This window comes from Chamaea fasciata, unplaced genomic scaffold (genome assembly GCF_029207755.1).
Source record: "Chamaea fasciata isolate MVZ Bird 193981 ecotype frontalis unplaced genomic scaffold, bChaFas1.0.hap1 SCAF_8, whole genome shotgun sequence".
NCBI classification, from domain to species: Eukaryota; Metazoa; Chordata; class Aves; order Passeriformes; family Sylviidae; genus Chamaea; species Chamaea fasciata.
In genome coordinates, this window is record NW_027094093.1 from 19,164,817 (window position 1) to 19,179,880 (window position 15,064).

The 15,064-nt window shown below is 39.3% G+C and overlaps 1 protein-coding gene across 2 annotated transcripts in view; it reads left to right on the top strand.

Annotated features, from left to right (window-relative positions):
• Positions 1-15,064, top strand: part of TLK1 (tousled like kinase 1) — a 68,689-nt gene that overhangs the window by 11,421 nt on the left and 42,204 nt on the right. For both annotated transcript variants that reach the window (XM_066189964.1, XM_066189963.1), the window contains exon 2: positions 14,699-14,817. In XM_066189964.1, the coding sequence (XP_066046061.1) occupies positions 14,704-14,817 (114 nt within the window). In that variant the 5' untranslated portion in view covers positions 14,699-14,703. The remainder of the gene's footprint in view (positions 1-14,698; positions 14,818-15,064) is intronic.

Below are 15,064 nucleotides of genomic sequence, written 5' to 3' on the forward strand. Positions count from 1 at the left end.
TTGCTAATTTTTTTTAGGTTTAAGACAGGTTGTTACAATTTTTTTTTTTTTTTTTACATCCGTTGGGTCATGAAATTTATTTGGTTCATTGTATCAGTGATCGAAAGATAGTGAGTGGAAGAGCTTATTTCTGAAAAGGAAGCCATTTTTAGTGGAGTTTTCTCATTTGGTAAATAATGGCACAGGCCATTAGCACGTGGTACTCACAGAGCAGTATTTTGTTGTGTGAAAGCAGTAGATGAAAGCAGTGAATCAGTGTTTCAGGTAACTACCAAAATAGGTAGCTTGACTGTTAGGGATGGAAAGGGTTTCATTAGACACTAGGCTGATTTTAACAGTTAGACCCAAACCTGCAGTTGGGTTGCTATTTGCTACCTTGTATTTAGAGGTTTTCCAGTGGTTAGACTTTATCACCTGTTCATATTTACTGTGGCAATGCAGGAGCTGAAAGGGATGTGGCTGCCAGCTCCGGGGGCGTGTGGTGTGTGTTGGCCCTGCCGGCGGTGGTAGTTCCCACTGGGCACAGGCAGAAGAGGACAGCTTCCAGCTCAGCCTGTTTGTTCTTCAGGGAACTGCTGTTGGTGAAACTTTCTCCTTACTGAGGTGTTTTTATCCAGTTGCTTTGAATAGTGCTTAAGGTTTTGTCACTGAGACAGCTCGCTAAAGCAGCACTCCGGGGCGGGGAGTGTGGTGCGTGTGGCGGATACCCCCGTGCACCTGGAGACTTGTCAGGGCCTTGGCTAACTGTAAGGCACTGGTCTCTTTTGGACTCTTTGTGTTCTCTTACTTATGAAGGTAAGCCTGGTCTGGCTCTGGGTCCTCTCAAGTTCCTCATATGTTTGGTGCTAGATGTATTCAGTTTTAAAGCATTTTCCATGTGGTTAGCTGGTGCTTAGTTACCCCAAAGTGTTAAATGTGCACCAGATAAAAGGCATCCCAGTTTGTCACGTGTTGGTGTGAGGTGTGCTGCTGCCTCCCAGTCGTGTGATCTGTTCTGTCTCTGTTAAGTCAGCTGCAGGAAGTAGGCTCCACAAAGCCTGCTTTAACCATCCAAGGGATTTCATGGTACTCCCCTCCTCTGGTGTGAACTATTTTAAGGAGAAATCCTGCTTTATCTCCTGTCAGATGGGGAGGAGAGGTTGGCTCACTCTTTTTTTTTTTTTTGCTGACATTATGCCTACAGTGGGCCACTGAAGGCAGTGTAACATCCTTATCCCTTAAGAATAAAAGGGCAGTAGTACTGTGAGTGTTCAGGTGCTTCTACGTGGTGGATGATGTTAATTACAGATGAGTATTTTTAATGGTGTCTTGAAGTATGTTTTGAACATATACCTGAAAATACTGTTTTGTTTCTCAATTTGTGATATCAAAGACTTAGAACTCTGCTCTTTTCTAATTTCTGGTTGCCCCTAGGGCTTTAACTGCTTTTACGTTTTGAAGTTTTATTCATGTGATTGCAGGCTGTGTTCCACAAGGTTCGCTTAGCCAGCAAGATAGGCAGTTCTTAGGAAGGGACTGTGTTGAAAGGAATGAAAATCCCTTCTGTTTTTTTTCTTCTAAAACTTGAATGAAAGTGATAGTATAGCAGAAAAGAAAGCTGGTTTAAAATTAGGCAGTGAGCTTTGGATAGGAGAAATGGCTGTAATGCAAATTTCTTTAATGATAATGCTGAGCAGAACTAAAACTGAATTTTTGACAGATGATTACATAGGATGTTTCTTTGTGTGTGAACTGAGTGGGTTTTAAATTTTTAAAAATGTTCCGTACTCAAAGTTGCAACTGAATTCAGTGTATACTGTTGGTATCAACAGGCTTTGTAGCTGTGCTGTAAGGAGTAAAAAGCTTGAAATGTTTTACCCCCCCCAACAGCCTTAAACTTGATTTTTACTGATTCGTGTGTCATTTCATGTAAGTCTTTTTTCCCCCCTCTATCTGTAGAATAAGAGCAATGCTGAAAGGTTCCAGAAAAATGTAGGTGTAGTCATTAACATGTCAGCTCTGTAGATGTGTGATTTGTCTAGCCATGTTCTGAGAGTCTCCTCTGTACAAGGGACTCTGAGGAAATTCATTTCTTCCCGTGTTCAGTGAAACTTGTTCGAAGTGTAAATTAAACAAAAAGAAAAGAACAACCAAGGTTTGGTTCCAACCCGAAGGAACAGTAGCTAGTTGGCAGCTTCTCTGAGCACCACCGAGACAGGGTGCTGCCTCCAAGAGAAACCAGTGAGCCATCTGACAGGCAGCATGGCCTGCTCCGCACAGGGGACAGGATCCCTGTTGCACAAGCTGTCTGGTGGTGTGGTGGTTTGTGGTCAATCTTGTGATTCTGCAGTCTGAATATCTTAATACATGTTATTTTTGTTTGAGCTTTTTGTGGTTTCTGTGCTGTGCCGGCCATGTAGGTATTCTGAAAAAGGAGGAAATGGATGGTGTTACTGGAGGTTAATAACTTTTTCTTAAAATCTTGTAGTACAAAAGCCAAAATATTTCATGTATCTTGTAATTACAATTAGTGGTGAACTTACTGTCCTAGTTTAATCTTAGAGATGCGAGATTAATCTTAGCTTCTTTTTTTTCATGTTGGATGTTAAAATTGTATGGAGGCTGATGTTCTAGTTGATCACAATGTAATAAGTGAAATTAATATATTTGGAAAGACTTAGGATTTGCTTTTCTTTAGTTTCTTCTGTATCACACGCTCCTTGCCATGTAACAGCAAACCCAATATAGATTAAGAGTTAGGTACTGTGGTCAGCAGTTTGTCCTGTGCGCTCCAGGGAACAGAGCACTTGCCTCGAGGGTCAGTGGGCTCTCTGTACTTGTGAGGTTTTGAAGATCATGAGGGTAGAAATGGCAGTAGGAGCTACAGAAATAAGGAGATTAGGAAGTTCAGGGAATTAACAACTGAAATACACGTCTCTTGACACAAATACAGCTTTCAGATGCTAAATGACTGGTATTGTAACTCAGAAAAAAAATTTTTTTTTTAATTAAATTGTTGAGGGGTTTTGGCCTGCCTCTCTACCTTGTGGGTAACTTCAAAAAAATTATTTGAGGAAAAGCTGCAACATCTTGTATTTCTTCCTTCATAGTTTACTTTTTCTGTGGAGGGTGAGAACCAAAAGCTCTATGGGAAGAGACATTGCTTGCTTTGTTCCTGCTCGATAGGTGACCTCTGCTTTTAACTTCCTTTCCACTCCTTCTTCAGATAGCAGAAGCAACTGTTTATTTTTGATATGTGCAAAAGGCCTGTGCCATTTTAAATCCTTGCAGAACAGCCATTTCATGGACTCGAGTGTTTAGAGCTCTCGGTTTGCTTCCTTGTAACTGAATACAGCACATTCAAATTTGCTGTACTTTCTGATATTTCTCTAGGTAGATGTTTCTTTTTCAGGACTGCTCCTGGCTTTTAGTCCTTGTCAGCATAGAAGTAAATGGAGGGATGGAATGTAGTGGGCCTTTTGTTCAGAGTGGGGTGCATTTGAGAGTATCACAGAACTGGTGTTCTCTTGTGACCTGTTAGTCTGCATCGCCAACAAGTGACCCATGAGCTTGCAGTGTGCTTCTCCCTGCTTGCTGCCTCTTCCCCAAGGGGACAGGGAGCGTCTGGTTTTGCAGCAAATGAAGCTGAAATGGGCGAATTCTGCTGCTCTCTTTCTGTTTACATACCTTTTACAGAGTTGCCTGGAAGCAAGAGTAATTGCTGCATATTTCTCCACATAGATGAAGAGGGAGATGTAGAGATAGGGAGGCAGCACGTCACCTGCATATGTGCAGCCCAGGCTGTTAGTTTTTATCTCTCTTGACATAATGTTGTGTTGGAGGCAGATGTTTGCTACGTAGACAGGCAATCTTTTAGTGTTCTGCCACAGATGTCTTGCATAACTTTGGCCAAGACAATAGGTACTTTCTGTAAAATATCAAGAGGTTTTTCTTACCTTATGGAGGGATTGTACGCATAAACTTGTCTGTGTGTTGTATATCTCTTTATTTTGGTGGGAGTAGTACAGTGTAATGCATCAGCATTGATACTGCTCTATAGGACACTAGCAAGGACTTGTTTTACTTTTGATTGACAAAGGCAACCCAAAGGGGTGCCATGACATTTTCTTTTAACTTTGCTTCTAATTTCGTAGCATACAGTCATAAAGCAATGTATTTAGTGGCATTTTTTCTTAACCAGAATGTTGATTTTAACTCTGGAGAAAGAAAAGTTACTGCTTTTGACCTTAAAACTGTGTAGTAAATCTTCCCTTTCCGGGAAGAAGCTGCGTGGAGCCTAGATAGGATTGTTTAGGACTTTCTTGAAGATTTTAGAAAGGTTAGGGTCACATTTATGTGTGCACAGACTATGGTGGTCAGAGATGACAAGGAACACGAGGTGGATGTGTTAGCTGGCTATCCAGTTGCTGCCAAGACTGACAGTTGTCTGGGGCAAAACTTTATTAAAAGCACTTTAAAAGAGAGCTTTGTATCTCTGATTATTCCCTCACTGTAGCAGATGTTCAAATCAGACACTGTCATTAAAAATGAATTTTCCTGAAGATGCATTTGTTTCTCAGTATCTGTATATTTGTTCTAAATGGGCTAAATGCTTAGAGCAATACTTTAGACAGTGAGAGTTAACTAGTCAATAAACCTGGTCTCTGGTATCACTGCCTTTAGCAATGAAGAGTGCAAAATGGTCAGTGAGGACTGCGTTAACAAACCTATTTCCTTCTGTTTCTTTGTAACATTCAAGCTCTGGCAGCTTCCTATTAAGTGGTGGGAGTTGGCCTCCTTGAAAAACACCAATATCCTTCTGCCAAATCAGAACTTGCTCTTGGTAGTTCAGAATAATACAGAGAACAGTTGCAATTGAGGAATCCGGGCCTTTTAAAAAAGCAAGTAAATGTGACACTTGGGATGATATAGCAACAACTTTCAAAGAGATGGATACTATTCCTTGCAATGAACACGTTCAGGACAGCACCTGTGTAGTTTGTATATGTTCAGTGTTGACTTGACTTGTTCTGCATGTGGTATTGTAGCCAACAACTTGAAATACCTGGTTTTAGCAATTTTTTTATTATTTAAACTCCTAATTGTATGAGTTCAGAATAAGCCTTATAAATTAGGGCGTTTCCAGAAGGGATATTATTCACTGTTGCTACTTTCCCGTGGTGTATTTTTTGTAGTGGCTTTTCTGTTTTATTGATACCGGAGGGCTTTCATGATAGGGAAAGGTATTGCAGACTGGAGTTTTGACATAGGAAGAACACTCTCATCTTGCCTAATTCAATACTGTTTATAAGAGCCTAGAAGGGATTACTGGACATGGAGAGTGGTTTTGGATGTGGGGAATTATTCTTCCAAGTGGACCGTTCTGCAGTGGGGTGCAGCATGTGTTTCTGTTACGGTGCTCATGAACTGATCTGTTGAATTCAGTGAAGGTGTGCAAAGCAGAAGAGTGAATACAGTGAGACCAGTCTTCAGAATGTAGCCCCCTAAGTGCCACTGCGGGGTGGTAGTTCCAGATAAACAGCTTTCAATTTATTAGTAATATAGAAATATAAAATCATCAAGGTTGGAAGAGACCTTCAAGATCTTTCAGTCCAACCATTAGCCTAGCACTATCATTGATACCATTATATATCACTCAGATCCAGACACCCCTTAAACATCTCCAGGGCTGGTGAATCCGTTACCTCCACGGGCAGGCTATTCCAGTACCTGACCACCCTAATGTGGAAAAAATTTTCTAATGTTTAATCTGAATTTCCCCTGTATCAGCTTAATTCCATTTTTTTGAGTCTTCTCACTGAAGTCACCATAGAAGAGACCAGCCCCCACGTCACTGCAGTCCTCCCTGAGGGGGTTGTAGAAAGCCATGGGGTCCGTCCTGAGCCTTCTGGAGACTAAACAACTCACTCAGCCATTCCCCATAGCACAGGTTTTCTAGACCTTTCACAAGCCTTGTTGCCCTTCACTTGACACGCTCCAGCACCTTAATGTCCTTTTTAAAGTGAGGGGCCAGAACTGAGCACAGTATTCAAGGTGTGGCCTCACCGACGCTGAGTGCAAGGAGAAATACACTGCCTGTTCTTTCCATTGTTGTTTGTCCCTTCATTCATCGCATGGAGCATTATTCAACAGACTCAGGAAGGACCTTGTCGTGGTTCTGTTGCTCATAGCAGTATTTGCTATGCTAACGCTTCCTGTACATGATCCACGTGGAGTTATATTGAAAGTCTGGGAAATGGATAGATAGATGCCATGTTGAATGTTCTGTGTTATATCTTTTCTTTATTAATTATTTCATACTTACCAACTCCTATCACTAATACAAAAGAAACCCACACTGCAAAAATAATGGCATAATAATTTCTGGGACAAGATGAGAAAAGTTTGATTGGTGAAGAATTCCTTCAAGAGAAGCTGCAAGAAAGAAAAATCTGGCTAAAAACTGACCTATTATATGGTTTTACATGCCAAATAAAACTAAATGTTGATTCATTTTCTGAATAATGAATAAAATCGAAATGAGACACAGCATGCCATTGTTTCAATGGGTATTGTGAAAAAAGTAGCTTTCAGGCCATACAGCATTGTTAATTTAGTCTTCAGTCTTGAAAGCTGCCATAGACATACAGGTTTTACCTTTTTTATCCTCGGATGTAATTTTTAAAGATGCCCTAGTCGGTTGTGGCTTTTTTTTTCCTTTTCAAGTCTTTCTTTTGCATTACTGTTTGTCTTTGTTGGGTACCGCACTGCACCTCAGGTTGCATTTACACCTGTGCAGTTGTTGTCTGTGCAATCGAAGGGAAGTTAATTTCTTGTATGCAATGCATAGGGCAAATACTGTCACTCAGAAATTTCTGAGAATTCTTTATCGATTCGGGAGGCCCAAGCATTACTCTTGAGCCAGGTGTGTCTTTCAGGCAATTCAGTGGTACTTCCAGGGGAGTAGGATTGGTCGAGGGACTAGTCAGAAATGAGGCATGGCCTAGGACACGGTCGCATGCCTGGTTTAGCCCCAGTTACAGTAGAATAGACCCCGGGGATCGATTGTCCTCTCTGTTGTATGAATCACTTGCTCCCTGAGCTCTGAATGAGCCATTCTGAGCTACCGTCCTTGTGGCATGTACCCACTCACATGCTGTTGGTCTGTGGCCAAATTAAAGCATCGGTAGGCAACTTGTAAATTCATCTCTGCCTCTGCTGCCTACAGCCATCTGATGAGACACAGAATCCTCAAGAGATCCCTAGAATACAGCTCCTAGCCGAAGGCAGGGAGAATTCAACCTTCTTAAATTGTTACCCACAAATGTCTCCTAGCTGGTCTGGAGTTGGCCCAAGTGCTTTATTCATAAGTCTTTCTTCAAGGTGTTGGCAGGGGTTCCCTCAGGAACATATTTCTCCATAATTCTCTTCTCTTTTCCAGCTTGTTGGCCACAAAATCAAAATCCAAAAACTGGCAGCACAGACATGAAGTCTAAAGATCATTACAATTTTTTTTTTTAACGTTAAAGAATTGATTTCTGTTGTAGAATGATTTGCAGAAAATTACTTATCTATCCAGCAGCCAAAGTTTTCTTTATTTTAGATGAAATTTCTGGACTGTTGAACTGTTGGGAAAAGCGAAATAAACAGCATACAAGAGCTACAGTCATGTTAAGAAGATTTCTAGAACAAAATAGACTGCTGTATCTTGGGGAGAGAAGGGACATGGAGTATTTTCCTGTTCTTTGGGCACCAGAAGAATTAGTTTTGATTAACGCAGCAATCTATCCAAAATACATTTCCTTGTCTACTTCTAAGTCCATGGGAAATCGGTTAGATGTTACTGTATAAGATGTTAACCACCTTTGGGGGAATTTTTTCTCCACATCAGAAAAACCTTTAATTCTCTGCTTAGGATTTTAATACATTTCCATACAGCAATTATAAAACTGCAATTAGCATATATAAATTTATAATATTTGTTAAAAACCACTGTCTTACTATGTTCATAGGAAAAATTCTTTTTCTTATACTTTTAGATTTTCCACAGTTGTGCTTTTTTAGACCAAAATTTGGCAGTTGGATTATTTTCCTCCCACAGGTTTTATGAGGACCAAAGCCTGATCTGTCTGCTAATTATCTGTCTTTCACCTCTCAGTCCCCTTTAGATTAATAAGAAAAGCCTGTTAAGTTCACCTAGGCACCTTAGCAGTGTAGGGGGGTGTCTGCTGTGTTATGCGCTTCAGTGTTCTCAGGTGCTGAGCAATACTGCATTTTCACTGTGCTTTAAAATGACTCTTGATTAATTAAGTGGATTCTGTTTTTTCTTTACCCTGGGCTTAGATATGTCAGTCATTAGGATTTTCTTACCTTTTATGATCTTTTCAAAAGGCTAGTTTCACTTGAACATCAGCATATGTTTTTATCCTTTCCTGTTTCATCTGCTGCCACTGTTAGCTTCAGATACAGCTGAGGTTTTCAACTTGAATGTAGTACCCTGAACTTTTTCCTGTTACCTGTTGTTTGGAGGTTATAGTAGCTACATCGTCTTCTGTAAAAGAAGTTAATCCTGTTCCTTGGGAAGTCAGTGATTTTAAGCATTTCTAAACTCCCGGGTTAAACTTTGTCATAAGTAATCTGTAGCTGTTTGTTAAGTATTTTGGAAGAGCTGTAACCCTGGGGCATTGGTAAGTAGTGTCCTCTAGGCTTTGGATTGTCTGGACATAAATATAGTTGTGGGATTTTATTTTATTTGCTTTGCTTTAAATCTCAGAGATTGTCTCTTTCTCTGCCCTACTGACTGCTGATTTCGATTGAGTGGGACCTGCTTGACTTCAGGATTGTGATCCACATTGGATGGTGGTGTGCTTCAAAGCCTTCTGCAAAGAATGGGCTGTGTTTTTGCTGTTACCTTGAAATTGACCTCTTCTCAAATTAAAACTTCTTGTCTTTATGCCATTATACTTGCATCTGAACTTGATTTCTTTGCACATTCGTCATTTTCAAGGCTGTTTCCAGTTCTGTTCTCTGTGATTCCGAAAACACACAGTGGAAGAGAGACTATTCAGGACATGGTTTTGCAACACAGGTCAACATTGTGACTTTCTGGTTTTTTGTTTTATTAATTTCTCGACCTCTCTGCCCAGATGTTCCATTTTAAATTGAACAGGTGTCATTTTCCAACTTAGAAACCAAGATTTCCATTCATTCCATGCAGTTTGATGTTAGTTGGTTTGCCTTACTTTTTCACTTGGCCAAACTTGTGTTTTAGTGCTCCCTCTGTTCCTTGACTGACAACTTTTTCTGGGTCACTTTATTCTCCATTGGCTTTTATAAGGCGCTGAAAGTATAATCTGGAAGAGACCTGGATCAGTGTTTACCGAACTAAACGATAGTTTATTACCAAATAGTTTGTTTTCTTGGAGGCAGAAATATTAACTTCATTATCCTGTTTTCCTGGAAATGAAGAAGTCCTTTCTGGTTGGTTCTGCAATAAGGAAAGCCCAGACTTTCTGAAAGATAGGGAAGAAGAATGAAGTTGAGTGCATAGTTTGAGTGGTTTGGTTTAGCTTTTGGTCTGGGTTGGCTCTTCCCTAAATGAAACGAGAAGAGCTCAATTAAAAGGAAATACATGTGGATGCAGATATATATCTTCATGTTGGTGAATAGAGAAATGAGAGACCCTCATTTTTAAGAGTCTGCTTAAGGGTTTAAAAATCTGGGTTTCGTAATTTTCTGTAGTCTGTTCTGCATTTGATATTTTAAAGCTTTCCTTTTACCTGCTTGCTGGTAAAGGTGTATTCTAGAATGACAAGAGCTATCATACTCAATTGTTACAAAGTTAAATTATTGGAGCATCAACATAGTGAGATAAATACGTATTTAGGATATTCCAAATTGAAATAAACAGTTACTTAAGGACTTCAAGGGTTGCATTGCAGTGCTGTTAAACAGTGGTTTCTATACTTGGAATTGTTGCCGTGCTTAAAGTTTGGTTTGATACCTTTAAAGGAATCTTGATGGAAAAGCACCTTTTTTAAGGCATAAGGGAGTGAGGGCAAAAAACCTCCTGGCTTTCCAGGCTGCTTTTTCTGTTGGAAAGGTGTACACTGCCCTCCCTGCCTCCTTTTTTGCCCCTCACCCTTTTAGCTGGATATTAGTTAGAATTACTGTTCTAAAGGATGCTACTGCCATTGAGAAAGACCACATGGCACCACTATTGTCAACATTAATGGGAAGTTTTCCTGAAAATATGCTGCACATAACTCTCATACTGTGTACATTACCATAAGGTCTGAGTGCCTACGAGGAGCACGTCAGGAAATCCAATTTACATTTGGGCCATTGTTAAACTGTCTTTTTCGATTCAACAGATAGGTCTCTGTGTTGAAGTATTTTGCTTTGGCATTAAAAGCTATATGCATATAAATGGATTAAGGAAACCAGACCAAACCAGTTTGGCTTTCACTTAAGTGAAAGGTGATTTGTGCTGGCCTTGAATTCAGGAGAAGGGGGCCTCAATCTCTGGAGAGTTGTTCTAAGAAGAATCTGGCTTCTGCATAATGAACTTTATCTTCATTGCAGAAAGCTGACAATGTGTGAAGCTATTGATCTTCCTTCATTTCAGAGCTGCAATTGATGGCCAGATAATAAGAGTCAATTCAGTTTAATAGGAGAGTCAAAGGTAAATACTGAGTTGTGGAGCTTGATTCCATATTTAGTGGAAAAGAAAAACTGTCTGATCTGCCAGTGCTTTGTGTTTGGATCTACAGAGCTGCTAAGTGTTCAAGATAGAGGTTGTAGTACAAGAGTATCACAAAAGATGCAGTTTTAGAAGGTGAAGAATAATTGCGGCTTCAACTCTAGCAGAGACTTTCTCCTAAAATATCAATTTCATTGAGGCTTGGGCAAGTACGTGGTTAAATAAGCAGGTCATTTGCAAGTGTTCATGTGTTTGGGGGTGTAGAGCCTTGGGATACAGGTGTAGTTGCACTTCACTGTTTTTTGGTTACTGCTTCTGAAGTATTCTAACTACCATGGAGAATTCTTTGAAACTTTACATCTCTGTTCTAAGGTAGAGTATGGTATAATAGATTGTACCAAATGCCATGAAAAAGCTTGCAGATTGCTTCTCTGACTTAGTGCTTGGACTTTTGACATACCCCATTTTTAAGAAATTCTCAGAGGAATTTGGAGTCCTTTTCAAAAAACTTCCTGCTAAAAATGTCCTTTTCAGGACAAGATATCTGTATATTTTATATTAGTTTTTGGAGGAGAGAGTCTCTATTAGTCCGATAAATTAAGGTGGAGGATGCCTCCGCTCCCCAAAAATACAAAACCAAGAAAATGTTGGTAATTAAAAAAGTTGTTAGAAGAAGCATTCAGAATCTGTAGTGGTTACAAGGAATAAAGAAATGTAGTTTTCTAGGACTCTTCTGTGAATTTCAGGTAACCATTCATGTGTTCTTTGGAAGACAGTGGAAGTTTGAATGGGCATAGCAATGCCAGTCTTTCCTTTAGCATCATGGTAAATATGCTGTAAGTACTTGTGTAATGTGATTGGATGTCCCTTGAGTTAGTGAGTTGGCCTGCAGGTGCAGGAATGACATTAGTTCAAATAAGAAGTCTGGGTATATTTTCAGGACTGTAAGTTATGTCAGTCTTGTTGGTAGCAAAACATTATGTGAGCAGGAGAATTCATGAAGTCTGATGTTTTAAAAAATTTTTATGTCCCTTACGTTTAATACGTAATTTTTATAATTAAAAAAAATTGTCCCTCACATGAAATGCCTTAAAACTGCCAATACCTTTAAAAATAGGTAACTTGTGCTGAGAACTGAAGGACTGTACAGTGCTGCTTGTTTTTGATAAAACAGCTGTGTGTTTGGATGGTGTATTTAAATTACAACATGAATGAGGAAGGCAGTTCTTGGGATCCTTCCTGGGATGTCTATCTATTGAAATTAGGTTTGAATCCAGCTTTTCTGTCTTGTCATTTAAATCACACGGGTAGCAGAGTGTGTGTTGCTTTTTGGTTTTGAATATTTAACAATAACAAAACCCCAACCAAAATAACCCCCCCTAACATAATGGCAAAAAAACACTTCAGCAAAAATAGTGAAGAGAATGCAGTGCATTCATTAATGTGTGTAGGCTCTAAAATCTGAGCAGGAAAAGAAAGGGTTATATTTTATCTGTGCTGTGGATTGCCTCTTTATGTGCTACATCACCACTGTGACCAGTGAGTTAACCCAGGGCTACTGATCTCTTTAGTGCATTAGTATCTAGACACAGTACATGGGACCTCCAGTACTTCAGATGAGCCTTTGCTATCTACAGTGATTATTGCTTTCCCACATTTCATTAAATAAACAATGTAAGGTATGGTATTATATATTTCTGTAATGAACACATGGTTTTGTAATTGCTGGAGTTATTTCAGTAATTTTAAGTGATTGCTGAACTTTTGTGGGCAGTGAGTATCAAATAGGCTAGTAAATTAAAATATTGCTAGACCTGCTTCATTAAATGGTTTACTTTGCTAGACTAAAATGGGGTTTTTTGGAGGGGCATACACTTAGAAACTTCTACTGTTATAAAGCAAAATAATAATAATTTAAACTTTCCTGACAAATCTGTTGTGATTGATTTCGTATGCTTTTTCAGAGTAATACTTTCCCCTTAAGTATAGGTTACATATATATATATATATATATATATATATATATATATATATATATATATATATATATACTGGGAAAGTTATGCTGAACATGTCTGTTTAAAAAAAAAGTCTCTACTGCACAGTCCGTAAGGGTAAGAAATATTTCTTATGCATATGAGAAGTGTCCGATTTGTTATAGAAACCCTTGAAAGCAGTACACAAGCAGAATTTAGGCAGCAGGAGTTTAAAGAGGATTCCTGATTGTTCTGCACTCAGCATACATGTACACACACAAACAGTTTTAAACCCAGGTAGTTTACAATCTAAAGGATATGGAAATTTGAGAAATTTTTACTAGGCAAGTTCAGTGTTACAACTGCAGAGAAGGCAGCTGCAATTTCAAACTGTGTAATTCTGCAGCGTTATTGGAAAAGAGTCCTCCAGCTTTATATATGGTTGTCTTTGGGTGTAGTAATGAAATGTGGTCTCTCCAACCTGCCATTCGTGGTTCCATTTTTCAAAAGAAGACTCTGCCACGGACACATTTCCTGAATGTTTCCATACCAGCTGTTTATGTCTTGGTGTGATTTTCTTCCATTGGAGGAGGTCTGTTACCAATCCACATGGTAAAGGAGCGCTGACACCACGCTTGCCATCATCTGCCTTCCTACAGGAACAAGGCCAACTTGAATTAGCCAAATAGCAGAACCAGTGCTTTCCCCACCAGAGGGGTTAGCTCTGTGGACAGGAGTGGCCAAAATGTCAGAAAAATCTGTCTAGGGCTTGAATGCAGAAAGTTTTGAGATACCCTAGGGTCCTATAAGAGAGTGTCTTTTGACTTGCTATTAGCAAGGGAAAAGCTACGTTGGTGCATTGGTTATAATGTTTACCTGATTGGTAGAGGTTTACAGCAGCAGTTAAACTTCAAAAACTGGTTTTCACAAAAACAGAATTTCAAGCTTTTTTTCATGGCACCATTCCTTTCTTCACTGCTGTGTTGTCCTGTGGGACTGAAAAGCATGAACTTGTTGTGTCTTAGCTGGAAAAAATTGAGGCTACTTTACTATCTGGTACTTGAAGGATGTGCTGTTACAGTAGTGCATTAAGACTTTGACAGGAAGTATCTTATTTAAAATAAAGCAACTGAAATGTTTCCAATTGAAGATAAATGGAATGTTCAAGCAGTTGAAAAGATAAAAACACAGAATGCAGTTTGTGTAAATACGGAAGACTTATTTGTCTACATCATCTTTCAGACTCATTAAACAGCCGTAAGTGATTTAAATACAAATTAGGAAGCTGCACATCATGCTGCAGCCGACTCATGTAGGCTGAGCTCATCAGAAACTCCTTTTGTTCCTCTGTTTCCTTCCACCTTGCTTTCCCTGCAGATGCCAGCAGTACTGCTTTACACCGTTTACAGGGCTCTGTTGAAGCCATCACCTCTACAAGGGTCTCTGTTATTCTTGGTTCCTTTTTTATTGCTGATCGTGCTCCTTTATTTCTCTGACCTTTGGACCTCCATATGACACAGCATTCCTTTGCACGTGTTGAGGACTGCTATCTACCTTCTGATTTTCCTTTTTTCCCCCCTATAATTCCTGCTTGTTGATCTTTGACATTGATAGCCTAAAATTTAAATAATACAGAAAACGAGCGTTGCAGAATGCATTGCAGAATTGGGAGGTTTTATGCTGGAAAATACTTTGTTCCTGTCAGCTAGTTTTTAATCTATAAATAATTGCCTGGTTGGCGTATTGCATACTGCAGACTCTATGTCTCTTACATGCCTCTAACAGGTTCTAGTTTTCAACCAGAATTGACAAGGCTATTCTGATATGCAGAACTTGCCACAATTTTTGTAATTCCTTGAGTGCTTTGGTTATTAGGTAACAGCTGGTGAGTCATTGTCAAGTTGAGGGAACAAATCCTTCCTTTGCATAGGCCAGTGGTATGTTTGACTTGTTTGTGAAATATTCCACTGTAAAAATTAGGAAATGTAATGAATATATATATCTATATATCTGTATATATATGTTTCTTTTTTTTTTTTAGGAGCAATGGATGAACTTCATAGCCTGGACCCAAGAAGACAAGAATTGTTAGAGGCAAGATTCACAGGAGTAGTAAGTGGCAGCACTGGGAGTACTGGAAGTTGCAGTGTTGGAGCTAAAGTAAGTCCTAAGAGCAGTCATTCAGATCTGCCATCTTTGAAATACTAATTTATCTCACACCATTTCATTTTCATATTGTCAATGTGACTTACTTGTAAAAGCATTGGGTTGAAAGAGACTCTCAGAAAAATCCTTGTTTGTCTTTTATTTTGCTTTGAGATAGGATTGTTTATCCTGAACCTTTCTGTGATGTGGATGTTGAATTGTTCTTAAAAACACTGAAGAATGAGCTCTTTCATAGTTTTGC